Source organism: Periplaneta americana, chromosome 9 (assembly GCF_040183065.1).
Source record: "Periplaneta americana isolate PAMFEO1 chromosome 9, P.americana_PAMFEO1_priV1, whole genome shotgun sequence".
In the NCBI taxonomy this organism is placed as follows: domain Eukaryota; kingdom Metazoa; phylum Arthropoda; class Insecta; order Blattodea; family Blattidae; genus Periplaneta; species Periplaneta americana.
In genome coordinates this window covers 112,479,121-112,496,844 of record NC_091125.1, presented here as the reverse complement: position 1 = coordinate 112,496,844, position 17,724 = coordinate 112,479,121, and the positions used below count along the sequence as shown (strand labels likewise).

The 17,724-nt window shown below is 35.2% G+C and overlaps 1 protein-coding gene across 10 annotated transcripts in view; it reads left to right on the top strand.

Moving 5' to 3' along the window:
* The window catches only part of Ca-beta (Calcium channel protein beta subunit), an 828,959-nt gene that overhangs the window by 784,407 nt on the left and 26,828 nt on the right, over positions 1–17,724 (top strand). For all 10 annotated transcript variants that reach the window (XR_011333981.1, XR_011333980.1, XM_069835638.1 and 7 more), the window contains 2 exons: positions 10,338–10,572; positions 12,552–12,816. Coding sequence is in view for 8 of the 10 variants with exons in the window: in XM_069835638.1 (XP_069691739.1) it covers positions 10,338–10,572; positions 12,552–12,816 (500 nt within the window). In the remaining 2 variants the exon portion in view is untranslated. The remainder of the gene's footprint in view (positions 1–10,337; positions 10,573–12,551; positions 12,817–17,724) is intronic.

Genomic DNA, 17,724 nt, shown 5'->3' with positions numbered 1-17,724 from the left:
GTGGACAGTCTTATTTCGCACATGATAATACTGATACAAATTTGTCGAATTTTTTAATAATAATAATAATGTTTTATTTTCGCTGGCAGAGTTAAGGCCATAAGGCCTTCTCTTCCACTCAACCAGCCTTAATCAATACAATACATAAATTTAAATTACAAATATTTACAATACACTTAAAAGGTTCTCCAGCAATATTCTTCACTACACATTTATTTAAATTTAGATAAATCTATAAGGTAAAGTAGTAACTTAATTTATGAGCTAATTTAATTCAATGAATTATAATTAATTTAATATTTGAGATAGCTAGTAAAATGATGAAAATTAATTTAATATAAGCTTACTAGGACTATGTTACATGGAGAATATATATATTTCTATTTCTATAATGAGAATCTTAATGTAATTGCCATTAGAGTTTTTGTAAATATATTTAGAAAAATTAATGATAATAATAATAATAATAATAATAATAATAATAATAATAATAATAATAAGAATGGACAGATGTTAGTTTCATTATAAGTAACAAATATTAATCAGCAATTCATCTGTTAAGTAAGAATTTATGCAATTTTGACCTAAATGAAGTTATTGTCCAACAACCCCTTATATCACTCGGAAGCGAGTTCCAATTTCTAGCAACTGAAACTGTATAGGATGAAGAATATAAAGATGTCTTGTGGTAGGGTATAATGAGTAAATTGTTATGATGAGATCTTGTACTTAGCTGATGATATGCGGATAAATTTTGGAAACGAGAAGCCAAATAGATTGGGGTAGCGGTGCGCAGAATTTGAAATAAGAGAACAAGAGAATGCAGGGCTCGTCGATCGCTTAGCCTCAGCCAAGACAGAGTGTGGAAAGACGGGGAAACATGACCATACTTACGAATATTACAGATATAGCGGACGCACGCATTATGCACACGTTGTAGCCTGTTGCTCAAATTTGCATTTAGGTTACTTAATATAATATCGCAGTAGTCAAAGTGTGGCATCACGAGTGTTTGTACAAGGATTAATTTTAATTTATCAGGAAGAAAGTGCTTCAGTCGCTTTAATGAGTGAATAATGGAAAATATTTTTTTGGAAGTGTGATTCACTTGTTCATTCCATTCCAGGTGACAATCCATATAAATACCAAGGTTCTTCACAGTCGTACTATATGGAATAGTAGTATTATTTACAATTATCGGTGGCAAATTTTGCTTGTCACACTTCGATCTTTGATGTTCTATTAAGATTGCCTGCGATTTACTTGCTATACTGCTATATAAGTCCATATTAAAAAATATTGGCACCAATTCGACACTTTAACTTAGGAATTTAAAAATAGATTTTCTACTAGAATTCATTTCAGAAAAGCATTGAAGATTTCTTGTATAATTTACAATTTTAAATCGAGGTGAATTCGATTTTAATTAAGAAAAGTTGCGCATTCAGTACATACTTAAGGAAGAAGGTTACCACTTTGTTTCTTTTTCATATTTCTCAAACAAGGAACTTGAACTGAACGAAAATTGGTTAATTTCTTTTATACAAAGAGGATAAAAGTTTTGCTCGACGAAGCAAGTTCAAGTTTCTGTTAATGATGTATAAATTAATGATAATTTGTTTCAAATAAAATTTGAATGTTCTAATATTTCATATTTAGGCCTCTCTATTGAATAATACAATGCGACACAGTTTAATTTTAAAATGTTACGAAAATGCAATACTTGTTACTGAAAATAATGCCACTTCGAAATCAGTATTATTGGAAAATTATAAATTGTGAACTTCTTATCGAAATAAGAGTCTGTGGTGTTACATATATAAATTTATTGCCGTATAACCTATTTTTTTTAATTTAAGACTGAAAATACAAGCAATATAAAAATGTGAAATCTTCTTAAACTGAATTTCTCCATTATTAAGCCATTATTTGAATTTTATTATGAAACAAAAAATCATTAATTTAAACTGACACGATTTTGGATTTCGGACTTCTTTCTTTGAAAAAGAACTCTTTCACTCAATTTTAGTTGAAATTTTTGTCCGAATTCCAAGACTGATATAGCCTATGAAATAGCGGATATTTTTAATTCCCATAGAACTTATTGCTTGTCTTATCTCACTCTAGAACTTCTGATTGTAAGGGTAAGTGGAGGCACAATCATAACACTGATAGCTTATACACAGTTGCTTCCATTACTCTGTACTGCGATGATGTGGGATATGTCTTTAAATTTAATTGACATGTGATTATAATATGCATTCAAAATTAGGGTATAATGACTGATATAATTAATGTAAAACAGTAGTACCCAGTAATTGGGAAGGTTTATTGTGCTATCTGAAGGAAATCATTGGCTATTAATGTTGTTGCATATTCATAAAATACAGCCCTTATTGCCTAATTACACAGTTTCTCATGATTTGTGCTTCATAAGATGTATTCAAAAAATTCTTAAAATCTATTTTAAATTAAATCATTATATTATTTTAAGTAAAGATCTAAGAAACATAGAGCGCAGTGCGATTTAAATAGATGACTATTGACTGCAATTGGGGCATATAATTTCTAGGTAAATAAATTAGTAATATTATTGTATAGTGCAGTTGACTTAAGCTCGATAAATTTATTCGACATGACTGAAGCTAATTCAAATGTAAATGTATTGTAAATTAGTTAATTATATCATTGAAGTTAAATATCCAAATATTAAAGAAAGAAACTGTAGCGAAAAAATATAGTTGAATATCCATTTATTTCAATAACGAAGCGTTTAAGTGTAATAATATTATAATTTAGAAAATATCACTGTAAATTAAAATAATATGGACTAACTTCCAAAGCCTTGACGGAAAAAACCGAACCTTAGAATTCTATGCCCTAATTATTAATCATAGAATTTAGTTTGATTGCTGGAATCGATCATTACATGTAAAAAAAAAGTATTTATTTTTATGTGGTCATTCATAGCATACATCATGAAGTATGAGCATAATACAGGGCGTCTATAAATTAGTTGATAATAATAATAATAATAATAATAATAATAATAATAATAATAATAATAATAATAAATTGTCATAATCCGTGGCGTGACAGCCCATGAAGAGCCAAGGACGATCAGCCGGTTGCTGGCTTCACGTCTTGATGCCTCAGCACAGGTGAACAATCATCTAAACAGAACGGAAGTATGGTATGGCTAGGGCTAGTACGATGATTCCCACAGCTGATTTTCGTAACCGGATTTCGTTACCTATCTTAGCTCCCCAAATTCATCACGATGCTGAGTGAGCATCGTTTTTATACTGGCCGAAATTTCGTCAGAAAATTCCTTCCCCATGAGGGCTCGAGTCAGAGCGCTTTCTCTAACGCGAATCCTAGGCATGATACCTTGGATCAAGACGCTACGGCGCGGGACATAAATTAGTTGATACATTACGAAATTTAATATTGGAAGAATATTAGTGGCACAAAAATAATATACAGAGTGTTAAAAAAAAGTATCCAATATTTTAGGAGGTGATAGTATGCATCAAAACAAGAAAAAATGCCTCATAAACATGGGTCCTACAACACATACTTTCTGAGATTTGAACACTTGTTCATAGCAGGTGCTCAATGTGACGTCCATTTATGGCAATGCATTTTTCTGCCCTACAATACAGCAGGCTACTAGATAATCATACCGTAGTTGACACCCTGGCATGGAATACTGATGCATCGCAAGGAATACTGAAAAGAAAAGTTTGGTTGCGGATATGAGCGGGGTTCAGCAGAGATGGTGTTGTGAATTTTCGTAATCAGCATGTGTGGGCTGATGAAAATTCCCATGCACTTGAAGAAACAAGGCATCAGCACCGATTCTCAATCCATGTATGGGTAGGCGTTCTTGGCGTGCTACCACAGAAATTAACTGGGGCTCGTTATCAGGATTTTCTAATTAATGTATTGCCTACCTTGCTGGAGCATGTGCCATGTCAGCAAAGACTACTGATGTGGTTCACGCACGATGGCACACCAGCACATTTTTTTCGCAATGATCGTGAACACCTGACGCTGATATTTGAGGACCGCTGTATTGATTGGGGAGGCCCCACACCTTGGCCTGCTCGTTCCTCAAATCTAAATCACCTTATCAAGAACAACCAGGTCAATTTCAAAGAATGCGTGATTCCTTACGCCGAAGGGCAGAGGAATGCATTGCCATGAATGGACGTCACATTGAGCACCTCCTATGAACAAGTGTTCAGATCTCAGAAAGTATGTGTTGTAGGGCCGATGTTTATTAGATATTTTTTTTCTTGTTTTGATGCATTCTAGCACCACCTAAAATATTGGATACTTTTTTCTTAACACCCTTTATAAGGCATGTTAAGTCACATCATAAACAGTACTTTTCATACCTAAAGAAGTTCATTATGTGAGTTTATATAGAATAGCCTACCTTGTCAAACATTCCTCAGAATGTATTGATCGATCTTAGATATCGTTCTCAAGAAGCATTATCTAGAATTACTGTCCTGGAAGAAGAGATCGTTCCGATTTAAGTCTGGATATCGCGCTGGCCAGGAAATTAAAGAATGTTATGTTTTATTTAACGACGCTCGCAACTGCAGAGGTTATATCAGCGTCGCCGGATGTGCCGGAATTTTGTCCCCGCAGGAGTTCTTTTACATGCCAGTAAATCTACTGACATGAGCCTGCCGCATTTAAGCACACTTAAATGCCATCGACCTGGCCCGGGATCGAACCCTCAACCTTGGGCATAGAAGGCCAGCGCTATACCAACTCGCCAACCAGGTCGACAGGAAATTAAACATCGCATGTCTATTGGTCTATAGCTCAATGAAGAATGGTTACTCTTTACGATGACCTTCGACGGAGTCCCTGTTATTGAGAAACAACACTTAACTTACCTTAAATAACCCAATCTATTTTAACACATAGACATAACTGTGAATGATTCATGTGATTGTTTTCTTTTATTGTATAAGAAAGAAATGTAAAGCTTATTATTGATAAAAAATATATTAATTTTAGAGCTGTTTTGTACATGTTAGGCTGTGGCACGGGAATTTTAGCTTCTTTCTGTGTATGCATTGTGTTTTAACCTTACGAAAAGTGTGTTCCTGCTCATGTTTAAACAGATGTAATACGACCTAAATTGCCATAAGACATAACACAATAATAAAATTAATAATGTAGCATATTATTGTTGTATTTTAAGTCTCGAAGTTTCGAGACGAAAAGAGTGTAATGCAATGCGTTTACGAAATAATTTGATTCAACCGATACTTAGCCAACCGTGTTTAATTCATTTAACTTATCCTGTAAACTACGGTTTCCTCGCTGGTGTGAGATTTCATGTAAATTTTCTTGCAGAGATAGACCCTCTATCATAAAACAACGTGAGATTCTTGTTGAACCTTCCTCTGAATTGTTGGAATAGTTACCAATGATATTTTTAATTGAACTCAAAAATACATTTTTTTCCCTACTAGCTGCTATTCTAGGAAAAGTATGGCATTTGTTTTCATGTACTGCATTCCAACAAAGATGCCCTCTGATTAATCAACGTGACACGTGTTCTCATATTGATCCGAAAACAAATGCTGCTTTCTCCAGAGGCTACACAACCATTGGAACAGTGTGGCAAATTAATATTAAGTAAGTGGCGAGAAACAGATTCCTTTCTGGATAACAAGAAATGTTGCCTAAAGCGTATGACTTCTTCAGAACATAGACAGAGTACGTTTCAATTAAGAAATGTCTTGTTTTAATGTGTGTCTAATAATGGTTGAAAACACGTATTTCTCAATACAATACAGAAACTCACTAACAGATGACAATGCAAAGTGTCGGCAGAATTTTATCGCTGACTTAGCGCAAACAATTAACAAGACAACCTCAAGCATTGTGCCTTGCGCCGGGCTTAAAGGAAACAAATAATCGAGAAAACCCAACGTGCTGCCCATCAAAAAGCAACCTTATGGCTCGGTAAGAATGCCGGTAACTTAAGTTTGACTCGCTCTGTGTATAGGTGCCCTGTATTATACAAGTCATTTATTATTCAGGAGTTAATAAATTACGATTCCAGGTTTGAACATAATTCAAAATATACATCTTGCATTTAAATTAATTTTTGTAAGGAAGATTTTAAGCACGTTTAAAAATATTTATTCATATTGGTATTGAAAAAATAGCTGTAAATTTTAATAGAATTGACAGTAATAAATTAAATAACTTCAAATGGTAAATACCGTAAAAAAAACTAAAGTTTTAATAAATGCAAGACAGATATTTAATGTTTTTTTGTTGACTAATATTTTTATATAATATCTGATTCTTGGATGATGATGTTGCTTGAAATTTCCCTTCAGTGTTTTACTCTATGTACAGTGCGACTAAATATCTTTAAAATGTGGTTAGTTGGTTAATTGATGCTTATGCCGAATGCTTGATAACTAAATGTACAAAAAATTGATTAAATACAATTTGATAAAGTGCCCCATTGTGCCGATCCATCTACACCATTGCTAAAATAATTTATACCAATTTTTGAAACTCATATTTCTATAAAATTAATAACAATTACTTTTTTGTGAATAAGTTGCACTAAGTTTGTGAAATAATTTCTGTCTGATATGAACTGCATGTTTTATATTCAACTTTCTCTTTACTTCTCAAAATCTTGCAGCGTGCGTAAAATTATTATTCCCCGCAATGTTCCTGGTGTGGTAGGAAGATTTTATTTATTTTATTGGGTTATTTTACGACGCTGTATCAACATCTAGGTTATTTAGCGTCTGAATGAAATGAAGGTGATAATGCCGGTGAAATGAGTCCGGGGTCCAGCACCGAATGTTACCCAGCATTTGTTCGTATTGGGTTGAGGAAAAACCCCAGAAAAAACCTCAAACAGGTAACTTGTCCCGACCGGAATTTGAACCCCGGCCACCTAGTTTCGCGGCCAGACGCGCTGACCGTTACTCCACAGGTGTGGACTGGTAGGAAGAAGTTTGCTTTAATTTTTATACAATATTTCTTAGAATTCTAATGAAAATTGTATAGGGCACTTATTTTTATGTTCCACATGCGTTATACATAGTTGAATATCACCACTTTCAAGCAAACGTACATACACATATTATATACGTTCATATGTGCTAATAGTTTTTAGTTTACTACTATCACTACCACTAATCTTAAAATCCATGAAGACATTTTACTAATTAAGAAATTACATACCAGATTGGCCTATTATATATTTTTTTGCTAGGTTATTTTACGACGTTTTATTAACAGCGTAGGTTATTTAGCGTCTGAATGAGATGAAGGTGATAATGCCGGTGAAATGATTCCGGGGTCCAGCACCGAAAGTTACCAAGCATTTGCTCATATTGGGTTGAGGGAAAACCCCGGAAAAAACCTCAACCAGGTAACTTGCCCCGACCGGGAATCGAACCCGGGCCACCTGGTTTCGCGGCCAGACGCGCTAACCGTTACTCCACAGGTGTGGACCTTATTATATAATATGTTTGGCTAATTATACATTGCAATTTGGGATAATTTTAAAATATTATATTAGGCAGGTTTATTTTATAGTTCCAATAGCCATACTCTGCATCCTAAATTGCATTTTTCTTCCCGTGCTCTGTTATTTAAGCTGTCCATAACTTTTCGATGTACCTAGTATGTATTTCTCATAATCTTGACTGTAAACCTTTATTCCCTAGTTTGTTTCTTTCCTTTTTGTGATGTCTTCTTCATCATTTGAGTTTTGTTAACTTAATTTTAGACATCGATTTAATTATATGTCTGAATTTTTCATTTTGTACATTGTAATGTAAAAATAATTCAAAAAGATTTTCTAATATCGATATCTAACAAGATATATGAATTCCCAATCATCGACGCGTTTTGCATTGATTGTACATAATATTGTATTGCACGGAGTAATTGTATTTTCGTTCGATTGAAACCAAGCATAAAATAAATATGTTTTGTTGCCAATAACAAATAAGTAAAATGTATTTTACTGTGTTTATTCTCTGGGTAGAGTAGGTAGCGAAATTGGTCTATGCATAGTACATTTACCCTGAGAGCTTAGCAATTGTCCGAATCTATTTTCTGTAGTTAATTTTGTTTGTGTGTTTGTTGTCTTGGCAATCGCGATCACAGTCAGAGTCTCGTTTCCTGGAAGTGGCCTTGTTGGACACTGTCCACCGATCCCCAGTCAACTTGCCGCGTCTTTTCCAAGGTTACATACATTGTCGGGATATTTATATTGTTTGTTTGCTTGCGTTTACTTCTTATTTCTTATGACGCCAACGTCATAATACTTCTTAATGGTCGAGCCATAGCTCAGACAGAAAACAAACTTTAACCAAAAGAGTAGCATTCGATTCTCGAAGTTCCTGCGCATGACATTTCTGTTGGCAGACTGCAAATCCTATTTTGTCGTATTTATTTGAACGCTGCATTTTTTGTTATTCCGAAGGATTATGTGGACATTGGATTTCGTTATGTGTAGTTCTGCTGTTTCTCGGATGGCAATTTTCCTTGAACTCTGTTGAAATGCTTCTCGAATGCGTTCAATGGCTCCATGTGAAGTTTCGGGTCTCTCTGTAGAAAATTTAAATTATATCTTATTTAACGATGCTCGCAACTGCCGAGGTTACATCAGCGTCGCCGATGTGCCGGAATTTGGTCCCGCAGGAGTTCTTTTACATGCCACTAAATCTAGTGACATGAGCCTTTCGCATTTAAGCACTCTTAAATGTAATCGACCTGGGCCGGGATCGAACCCGCAACCTCGGGCCCTATACCGCCTGTGCCACCCAGGGCGACTCTCTCTCTCTCTCTCTCTCTCTCTCTCTCTGTAGACTTCCTCTCCTCAACCCTGTCTGACTTGTGATGTTTATGTCTGATGCTACGTCTCCACACTCAAGCCAAATTATGGCGTATGGATTAACCCCTAGCGCTAAGTCCATCATAGTGAATTACTACGTATCCCCCGAAAAGGGTCATTCTCATCTACATCAGCTGATGCTCTAAAATCTACAAGCAACCCAGTAGTTCTTAGAGTAGCCCTCTTCGCACGTCGCAAACCATTAATCGAAAAAATACTATGAATAATGAGGGCGGGATTGAATTCGACAGAAATTACGTGAATGCATATGATGGGAAACGGCAAAACCCTGAGAAAAACACAAAAGTGAGGCTTTGTCTGGAAGAAGTGTTATTATGGATTTTTCAAAGAAGAATTCTAGCCCTGGTCTGGACTAGTGTCTTACAATGTTCGAACATGAGAGAGGCTATAGCTCGCGCAAGGAACGAATACCGAAAAGCAATGGTGACGTTTCTGTCTGTTTTGACGTGTGTATGTAGGCACGCCGAGAGGGCGAGAGGTGCGTTCCGATGGAAGTACTGTCTCTTCCAAGAAGATGAACAGATGAGGACATCGCTATGGAAATGAAGAACGTAGCAAGAGAAAAATTCGAAGCTAATTAAACGCGCTACATATGTTTACGAATGAAATAATAATACCGTGCGATACAAGACACATATTCACATGTAATGTAACTATCACAACGCAAGACTGATTCTATCGAGGTCATATCTCTTCCGACTGTACTCTTGAATATCATTCAAGGTATCTCGTGACCTTTCCTGTCGCCCGCTCTTCCTTATCGCATTGTTTGATTTGCATTCCTTCCATCGGTATTCCCTGCTTGCGAGATCTCTACCAAGACATTAAAAACTGTGCTAAAAATCTTAAGCGATTAAAACATGGAAAGATGGGAGTGGAGACAGCGAATATTTTTATAACAAGGTGGAATAAACACGAGAGGCGTCCTTACGAAGAGCGAACATCGGCGAATATCGAACTTCGCCGTACTCGACAAACTTGAACCGAACATAGCGCCTGTAATGTACGACACTAGCCTGGACTATGGTTGAAGGATAACTTTCAATTAATTTTTTCCTGGAATCTCTTCCTCAAGGACAGGATCCTTTTATGTGTTCTAGATGTATGATACGATCCTTCAGGTTTACTTTATTTTGAAAGACGCCATGCTGAGAACTTTCATCTTCCTTACAAGCCCAACACACTCAGCCGAGTTTGAATTTGTGAATCTCGAATAAATAGTAACCGGGACAAAATGCGGGATGCATTGCAGTTCTGATACTACGTAGGGGGACTGTTCAGCTACCTTAAATACTGTTATTTGCAATATTAGTCGCACTGTACAGCATTACGTGACCATCTTTGAGGCAGATACTAACAAAACGAACATCGTGCGCGCGTGCTTGCTTTGACTGTCATGGAACAGGTGACGATTCAGATTCTGTGGGGAACCCCCGGCTCGGCAAAGCAACGCTCACGACACCACCAGCCAAAGAGAAGAGGAAACCTTTCTTCAAGAAGCAGGAAGCCACAGCCCCCTACGATGTGGTTCCCTCCATGCGACCGGTCGTCCTCGTCGGGCCCTCTCTCAAGGGCTATGAGGTCACGGACATGATGCAGAAGGCACTTTTTGACTTCCTCAAGCATAGGTTCGAGGGACGGTGAGTCACATTTTTGCAATAGTTCTGTATGAACTTTTAATTTTATTTTATTTGCCAATATATTTCTCTCAATTTTATTTTACTAAATGTTTTTCTTATGTCTTCAGCATAATAATGACTTTTTAAATTAAGTTCCTTGAGCTCAAGACATTAACAATATGAATAATTTCGGATTGAGCCATTAAGACTTGTGTCGATTTAGCGTAAGAGTGGACGTAGGTAAAAATGCAGTCAATTACAAAATATTTTACAATTAATACAATTTTCGTTGTAGTGAGTTACAATTTTGCATGCACATTATAAGAGTTGTGGCCTAAATACTGTACTTTTTTCAGATCACTTTTTCAACATGTATAGTACTTTGGTGTTATTAAATTGTTAATATACTTAATAACTGAGGTACGTTTTCCTCCAAAATTATTTGAGATAGATACTTGAAATTTTTTTATGAAAATTCTCCTTGGATACATATGTGAATATGGAACAATTTTATTGTATGCGCGTACCTTAAAATTTACTTTTAATTTTGACAAAACATGATGACAGATAAAAAATTACTTCTAAGCAATATATTAAAATATCCTCACATCAATTTATAAATTTTGATTATATTAATTCGTGTGAAAATCTTCATAACTGTAGTATTAATTTTGGATAAAAATATACCTAAACATGGGAAATTTAAAGTTTCGGTTGAATTACTTTAAAATTTACTATATTTTTACAAAGTCTTACTTGTATTTGTATTATATTTACATTTTAAGTAGACCCTAACACTTCTAGGCAGATTTAGGACCTAAAATTTTGGGACATTATTAAAAGGCCTGAGACTATGTAACAATGCCAAAATTAGAAAATATAAATCCATTTTTGAGTCATTTTCCATACTGTATATACTGTATGTCTTTAAGACATTTTTCGTTAATGTTATTCTTACTTTCAGTTATGTTTCATTAGAAACAACATTGTTCCTATTGCCATATTCATCCTCTTTTTAAGAAAATCTATTGTGAACTTTCACCTTTTCTTATTTAACAAATTTGAAATTATTTTAAATCCACAAACGTTAAACAATTAATAGAATAGTCCTGTAAGGCAGTTATTACCAGCGTATAGATAATTATACAGGATGGACACTTCGCGTCGGTACCTTTGATGTAGCAGGACTGATTTTTAATTACCTTGAAAACCAGTTTGAGCGTGAGATTCTACTTTCTCCCAGGACTTGGCTCTGACATCACACCAGCTAGAAGTCGACACAGCGGAAATATAACACATACAATTAATACATCTAGGTAGCCTACATTATGTACTGAAATAAAATAAATTGGACCGATGAAATAATAAATCCGTCATTATCTGTAATGTCCAGACTCTAGAGTTCCTTTATAATGAGAGTTGAGACGTTGACCTCAACAACAATTAAATATGTAATGATTTGATAGCGATGAAAATGAAAAAAAAAAACCAAACTCCTATGAGAAGTAAAACCATATACCTGTATTATATTGTATACAAATGTTAAACGAATTTGATACATATTTTATAATGACACTGATTTATATATTTGTTTTAGTATTTAAAAGACATAAACGAAAGCAATGTGTGTCGCTTATCTTCGAGACTCTTTCCACTTAATGATTCAGAGTTTTTTAACGTCTTAAATGTATCATTAGTGTATTTAAAATACAGGTAAAAACTTAACAGCAGCTGGTCTGCAAATCAACACTTGTCTAGCAATATAAATTTTTTCTACACTGCTTCCGAGAACGTGCTGTCAATCCATCGCTAGCAGATAAAGAGAATTTCTATCTGTTGTAGAAGGTTACTTTGTCACACAATGCTGAAAGATTAACGCGCATACGAAAGGCTGAGATAATTCTAGGTTTTTGCATAGGGAACGGAGAGTTTATTTAATTTCTTTTCTGCATTATTTTCGCAATACTGTGGTTCTACAAGTGAGCGATTGAATGTGGCAGGATCATCATCACGCGTGTGATGGCGGACATATCATTGGCCAAGCGGTCGCTTCTCAACAACCCGTCCAAGCGAGCCATCATGGAGCGCTCCAACTCGCGGTCCACCTGCCTCGCCGAGGTCACGGCAGAGATCGAGCGCATCTTCGAGCTGGCGCGAACCCTGCAGCTCGTGGTCCTCGACTGCGACACCATCAACCATCCTTCACAGCTCGCCAAAACCTCGCTCGCTCCCACCGTTGTCTATCTCAAGATATCTTCGCCTAAAGTGAGTAATACTTACTTACTTACTTACTCACTTACTTACTTACTTACTTACTTACTTACTTACTTACTTACTTTTAAGGAACCCGGAGGTTCATTGCCGCCCTTACATAAGCCTGCCATTGGTCCCTATCCTGAGCAAGATTAATCCAGTCTCTAGCATCATATTTCACCTCCCTCAAATCCATTTTTATATTATCTTCCCATCTACCTCTCGCCCTCCCTAAAGGTCTTTTTCCCTCCGGCCTCCCAACTAATACTATATATGCATTTCTGGATTCGCCCATAAGTGCTACATGCCCTGCCCATCTCAAACTACTGGATTTAATGTTCCTAATTATGCCAGGTGAAGAACACAATGCGTGCAGTTCTGTGTTGTGTAACCTTCTCCATTCTCCTGTAACTTCATCCCTCTTAGCTCCAAATATTTTCCTAAGCACCTTATTCTCAAACACCCTTAACCTATGTTCCTCTCTTAAAGTGAGAGTCCAAGTTTCACAACCATAAAGAACAACCGATAATATAACTGTTTTATAAATTCTAACTTTCAGATTTTTTGACAGCAGACTGGATGATAAAAGCTTCTCAACCGAATAATAACAGGCATTTCCCATATTTATTCTGTGTTTAATTTCCTCCCGAGTATCATTTATAGGCTATTTGTTACTGTTGCTCCAAGATATTTGAACTTCTCCACCGCTTCGAAAGATAAATTTTCAATTTTTATATTTCCATTTCGTACAATATTCTGGTCACGAGTCGTAATCATATACTTTGTCTTTTCGGGATTTAATTCCAAACCTATCTCTTTACTTGCTTCCAGTAAAATTCTCGTGTTTTCACTAATCGTTTGTGGATTTTCTCCTAACATATTCACGTCATCCGCATAGACAAGCAGCTGATGTAACCCGTTCAATTCCAAGCCCTCTCTGTTATCCTGGACTTTCCTAATGGCATATTCTAGAGCAAAGTTAAAAAGTAAAGGTGATAGTGCATCTCCTTGCTTTAGCCCACAGTGAATTGGAAACGCATCTGACAGAAACTGACCTATACGAACTCTGCTGTAAGTTTCACTGAGACATATTTTAATTAATCGAACTAGTTTCTTGGGAATACCAAATTCAATAAGAGTATCATATAAAACTTCTCTCTTAACCGAGTCATATGACTTTTTGAAATCTATGAATAACTGATGCACTGTACCCTTATACTCCTATTTTTTCTCCATTATCTGTCGAATACAAAAGTGAGTAATGGGTACTTATTTTGATAAAACGGTGACGCCGTCTCGAGAGGGGCAAGAATGTCTTGCCGTATTTTTTCCAGTGAATTTAATGAATGACGTAATGTTATTGCAATTATTATTTGAAGATTACACTGGACAGCAGTGAAAATCTTTCCGATTTGAAAATAGCTATTTGTTATTCATTCCATCATGGAAAAAAACGAAAATGACTTTTTGAGTTAGCTCTTGGTTCTCAGATATAGCCCAGTAAGTTATAGATAAATGTTTATGAAATTTGACGTCTGGAAATTGTGTTGGCACATCTGAGTACAGCAGTGATGAGTCATGGGTAATTTTTATGAATACTAGGAAAATTTGGAGTCTAGAGACTATGTTGGCGCAACTGAATACAGGAGTGATGAGTCATTGTTGCTAATGTTTTATAAAATTGTCTCTGTATAGCATCGGAGACATTTAAAGATATTCAGCATAGATTCCTGGGAAATCGAAGATTGACAACTAAGTTGAGATTGTGAGTAATCTTCTAGAAAAGTACTATCGACTAAGCTGCAACATGTCACTCACAAGCCATTTCCTACATTCTCACCTGGACTTCTTCCCTGACAACTGCGGCACACTGAGTGATGAGCATGGAGAGCGATTCCATGAGGACATTTCAAAAATGGAACGAAGATATCAAGAAAAATGGAAATCTTCTATTCTTGCGGACTACTGTTGGACAATGGCAAGAGACGCCCCAGAACAGGAGTACAAGCGACTAGCAAAGAGAAACCGTTCACGTGATTGAGCCCTTTTTAGTGTAACTACAAAACCAGAGTTAGGCCTACTAAACAAAATCTAATGTCACAATCATTTTTCTCGGCCCAAAATTAAGTTAATTTAACAAAGTTGAGGAAGGAAAGAATTTGTAGTGTATTTTTAATATTTATAATAGTAATAATAATAATAATAATAATAATAATAATAATAATAATAATAATAATAATAATAATGGTTTATTTAACCTGGTAGAGTTAAGGCCATACGGCCTTCTCTAACATTCAACCAGGAGTAAAACTGCGATACAAAAAACACTACAAATTTACAAAGTAACGTACATTACAATTTTACACACAAAATTGAAGAAGATAATCATAATATAATGTAAATAAATCAGTAGAAATAAGACATAATGTATAACAAATAGAAAGAAAGGGAAATGCATAATAGAATGTGAACAGTAGGTCACAATAAATGAGACATACAAAGTATAAAAATATAAGACAATAATATTATTGATAATAATAATAATATAATAATAATAATAATAATAATAATAATAATAATAAATAATAATAAAATAGTGAATTACAAAGCATACAATGAACACAATATTTTTAGTTACACACAGTAAGGAAAATTATGATTATATATAGCTCAAGTTATCAAATTATAGATATACCATTATCGGGAAATATGAAAACAAAAAGATAAAATGAGTTAAAAGATGGTAAATACTTGGAAACATGCAATACAACACTTGTCATAATAGTAAGTTAGTTTGGCAACTCGTCATAAGATAATTTTCTATTTGAGGTTAGTAGCTATATCTAAACAAAACTAGAGCTGATAAACAAAATCTAATGCCATATTCGTTTTTCTAGACCCAAAATTATGGTAGGTTAGCTATTTTGAGAAAGGAAAGAATTTGAAAGTGTATTTTTGTTGACCAGTGTTATTACTGGGACTAATAACTTTGTTTTTAAACTTCTCATTTTCTGGATTACAAAAAAAGAAAAGTCATTCTCCGGATTACAAATTTCTCCATTTCCACAAGAATGCCAACACAGTAATGAAGTAAACTATATAACAATAACGTTTAATTGCTTAAGTGTTCAATAATTAGTTTAGAAATATTTAATTCGGTTATTAGTTTACAATTTGTAACACAGCTTAATGTTACTTCCTTTGAGGAGTGAATGTTTTACGATGACGACAGCGAACCATAGTTGACATCTGAAGCAGGCAAGGCCATATGGAGGGGAAGACGTCACATAGCTCGCAAAATTATTTCGTGATCTGGATACACTATTCTGACTGACCACAATGATTTCTAGCTTTCATATCAGCGTTAAGTTTTTATTGTGAATAATGCCTAAAGCTTCTGTTTTTTACGGCGCTGATCTGTGGACGAACATCGTCAACGAAGAAGGCTGGTTCAAATCGCTATTCTCGAGTGCTGCCATTGCTGGAAACGAAAGACGTTTAATCTCAAACTGACCTGGCTTGGCCACAAGATTAATTCGGCGCGGAAGCAGACTTTGATTTGAGCAAATTCAGATTATGTGTGAAATCGAAAGGAGGTTTGTGCATACAAGTAATCCTAGCCCAATGCCCATTGCAAAATCTAGAGAGACAGATGGAAATTATACTGCATTCATTCAGTGTTCTGCCCAAGTGCAAGTCTTTCAGTGCAAACCCAGTATTCTTCAATCTTTCCTATTTTCTGCCTTCCTCTTTGTTTCCTCATATGATCCATATCATCTGATATCTTCTTCTGCCCCGAACTCTTCTCCCGTTCACAGTTTCTTCCAGTACATCTTTCAGTAGGCAGTTTCTTCTCAGTCAGTGACTAAATCAATTCCGTTTCCTCTTTCTGATTAGTTTCTGAATAACTATTAAAATCAAGGCCAACTAGACGGACTGGCAAATAAACAGCTAGAAGTTGGTGGTAGAGACATTTCGAGATGAGAGCTGTAGTGTGCAGAAGACATTTCTCAGCAGTACAATTGTTTTGAGCAAGTTGAATTTCCAAACCAGTAGATGTAAATTTATTAAGCGTGTCTGAAGATTTCTTGACTCGTGCTGATAAATTCTGATGGCGTTGAATCTTTACACCAGGAGTAGTCATCTTAGTGCACTATGGTGCAGGCACCGTTTGCTCTCTAGCTCAGTTCTGTCCCTTACATCCCAACTGTGCAGCAGAAGTTGTGGGGGCAGAAAGGAATCAGTTGAATGCAGCGGCGTCCTTTCACTTGCTCAAACCTTTTAATCAGTTTCTAATAATTATAACAAAAATAAACACGGAAGAAGCATGTACTTAATTTATTTTAAGAGGAACTGTGTAATAAGTAAATCACCTTTCAGTTTAAGACTAGAAACAAGTTGTATTTTTCCGTTATGTATTGTAACGGTTTTCAAAGTAAATAGTTTTTAAAGTAATTGAGAACTTACAGATCTATAATGCATTTTCACTGTTAGGAAATATTAAACAAATCGAATCCATTAGTAATATTTAAATCATGTCATCCTATTCCTTTGTTCAAGTGTCGTCAATAAAATAAAATTAATTATCCATTTTTTATCTGACACTATATATCACAAAACCAATTATTTGTTATTATATATAACATATGAAACATATTATTGTTTCTGTTACAAGACTGAAGTAGGCATAAATTATTTTATTACAATGTAAATACCAAATGATAAAAATTATTTTCGCTGACCATTAGCATTGATTTTCCTGGACTTTTGAATTCGTTTTCCCCTCACTAACTGTTCAATGTTAGGTGTCAGTGCTCGTGTAGAACACAATCGAAGAAGACATTGTAAATTGTGGTCAGAAAGTTAGCTTCTGTGATGGGGATGCGTTAGCTTGGCTCAACACACTGCACAGTCTACCTC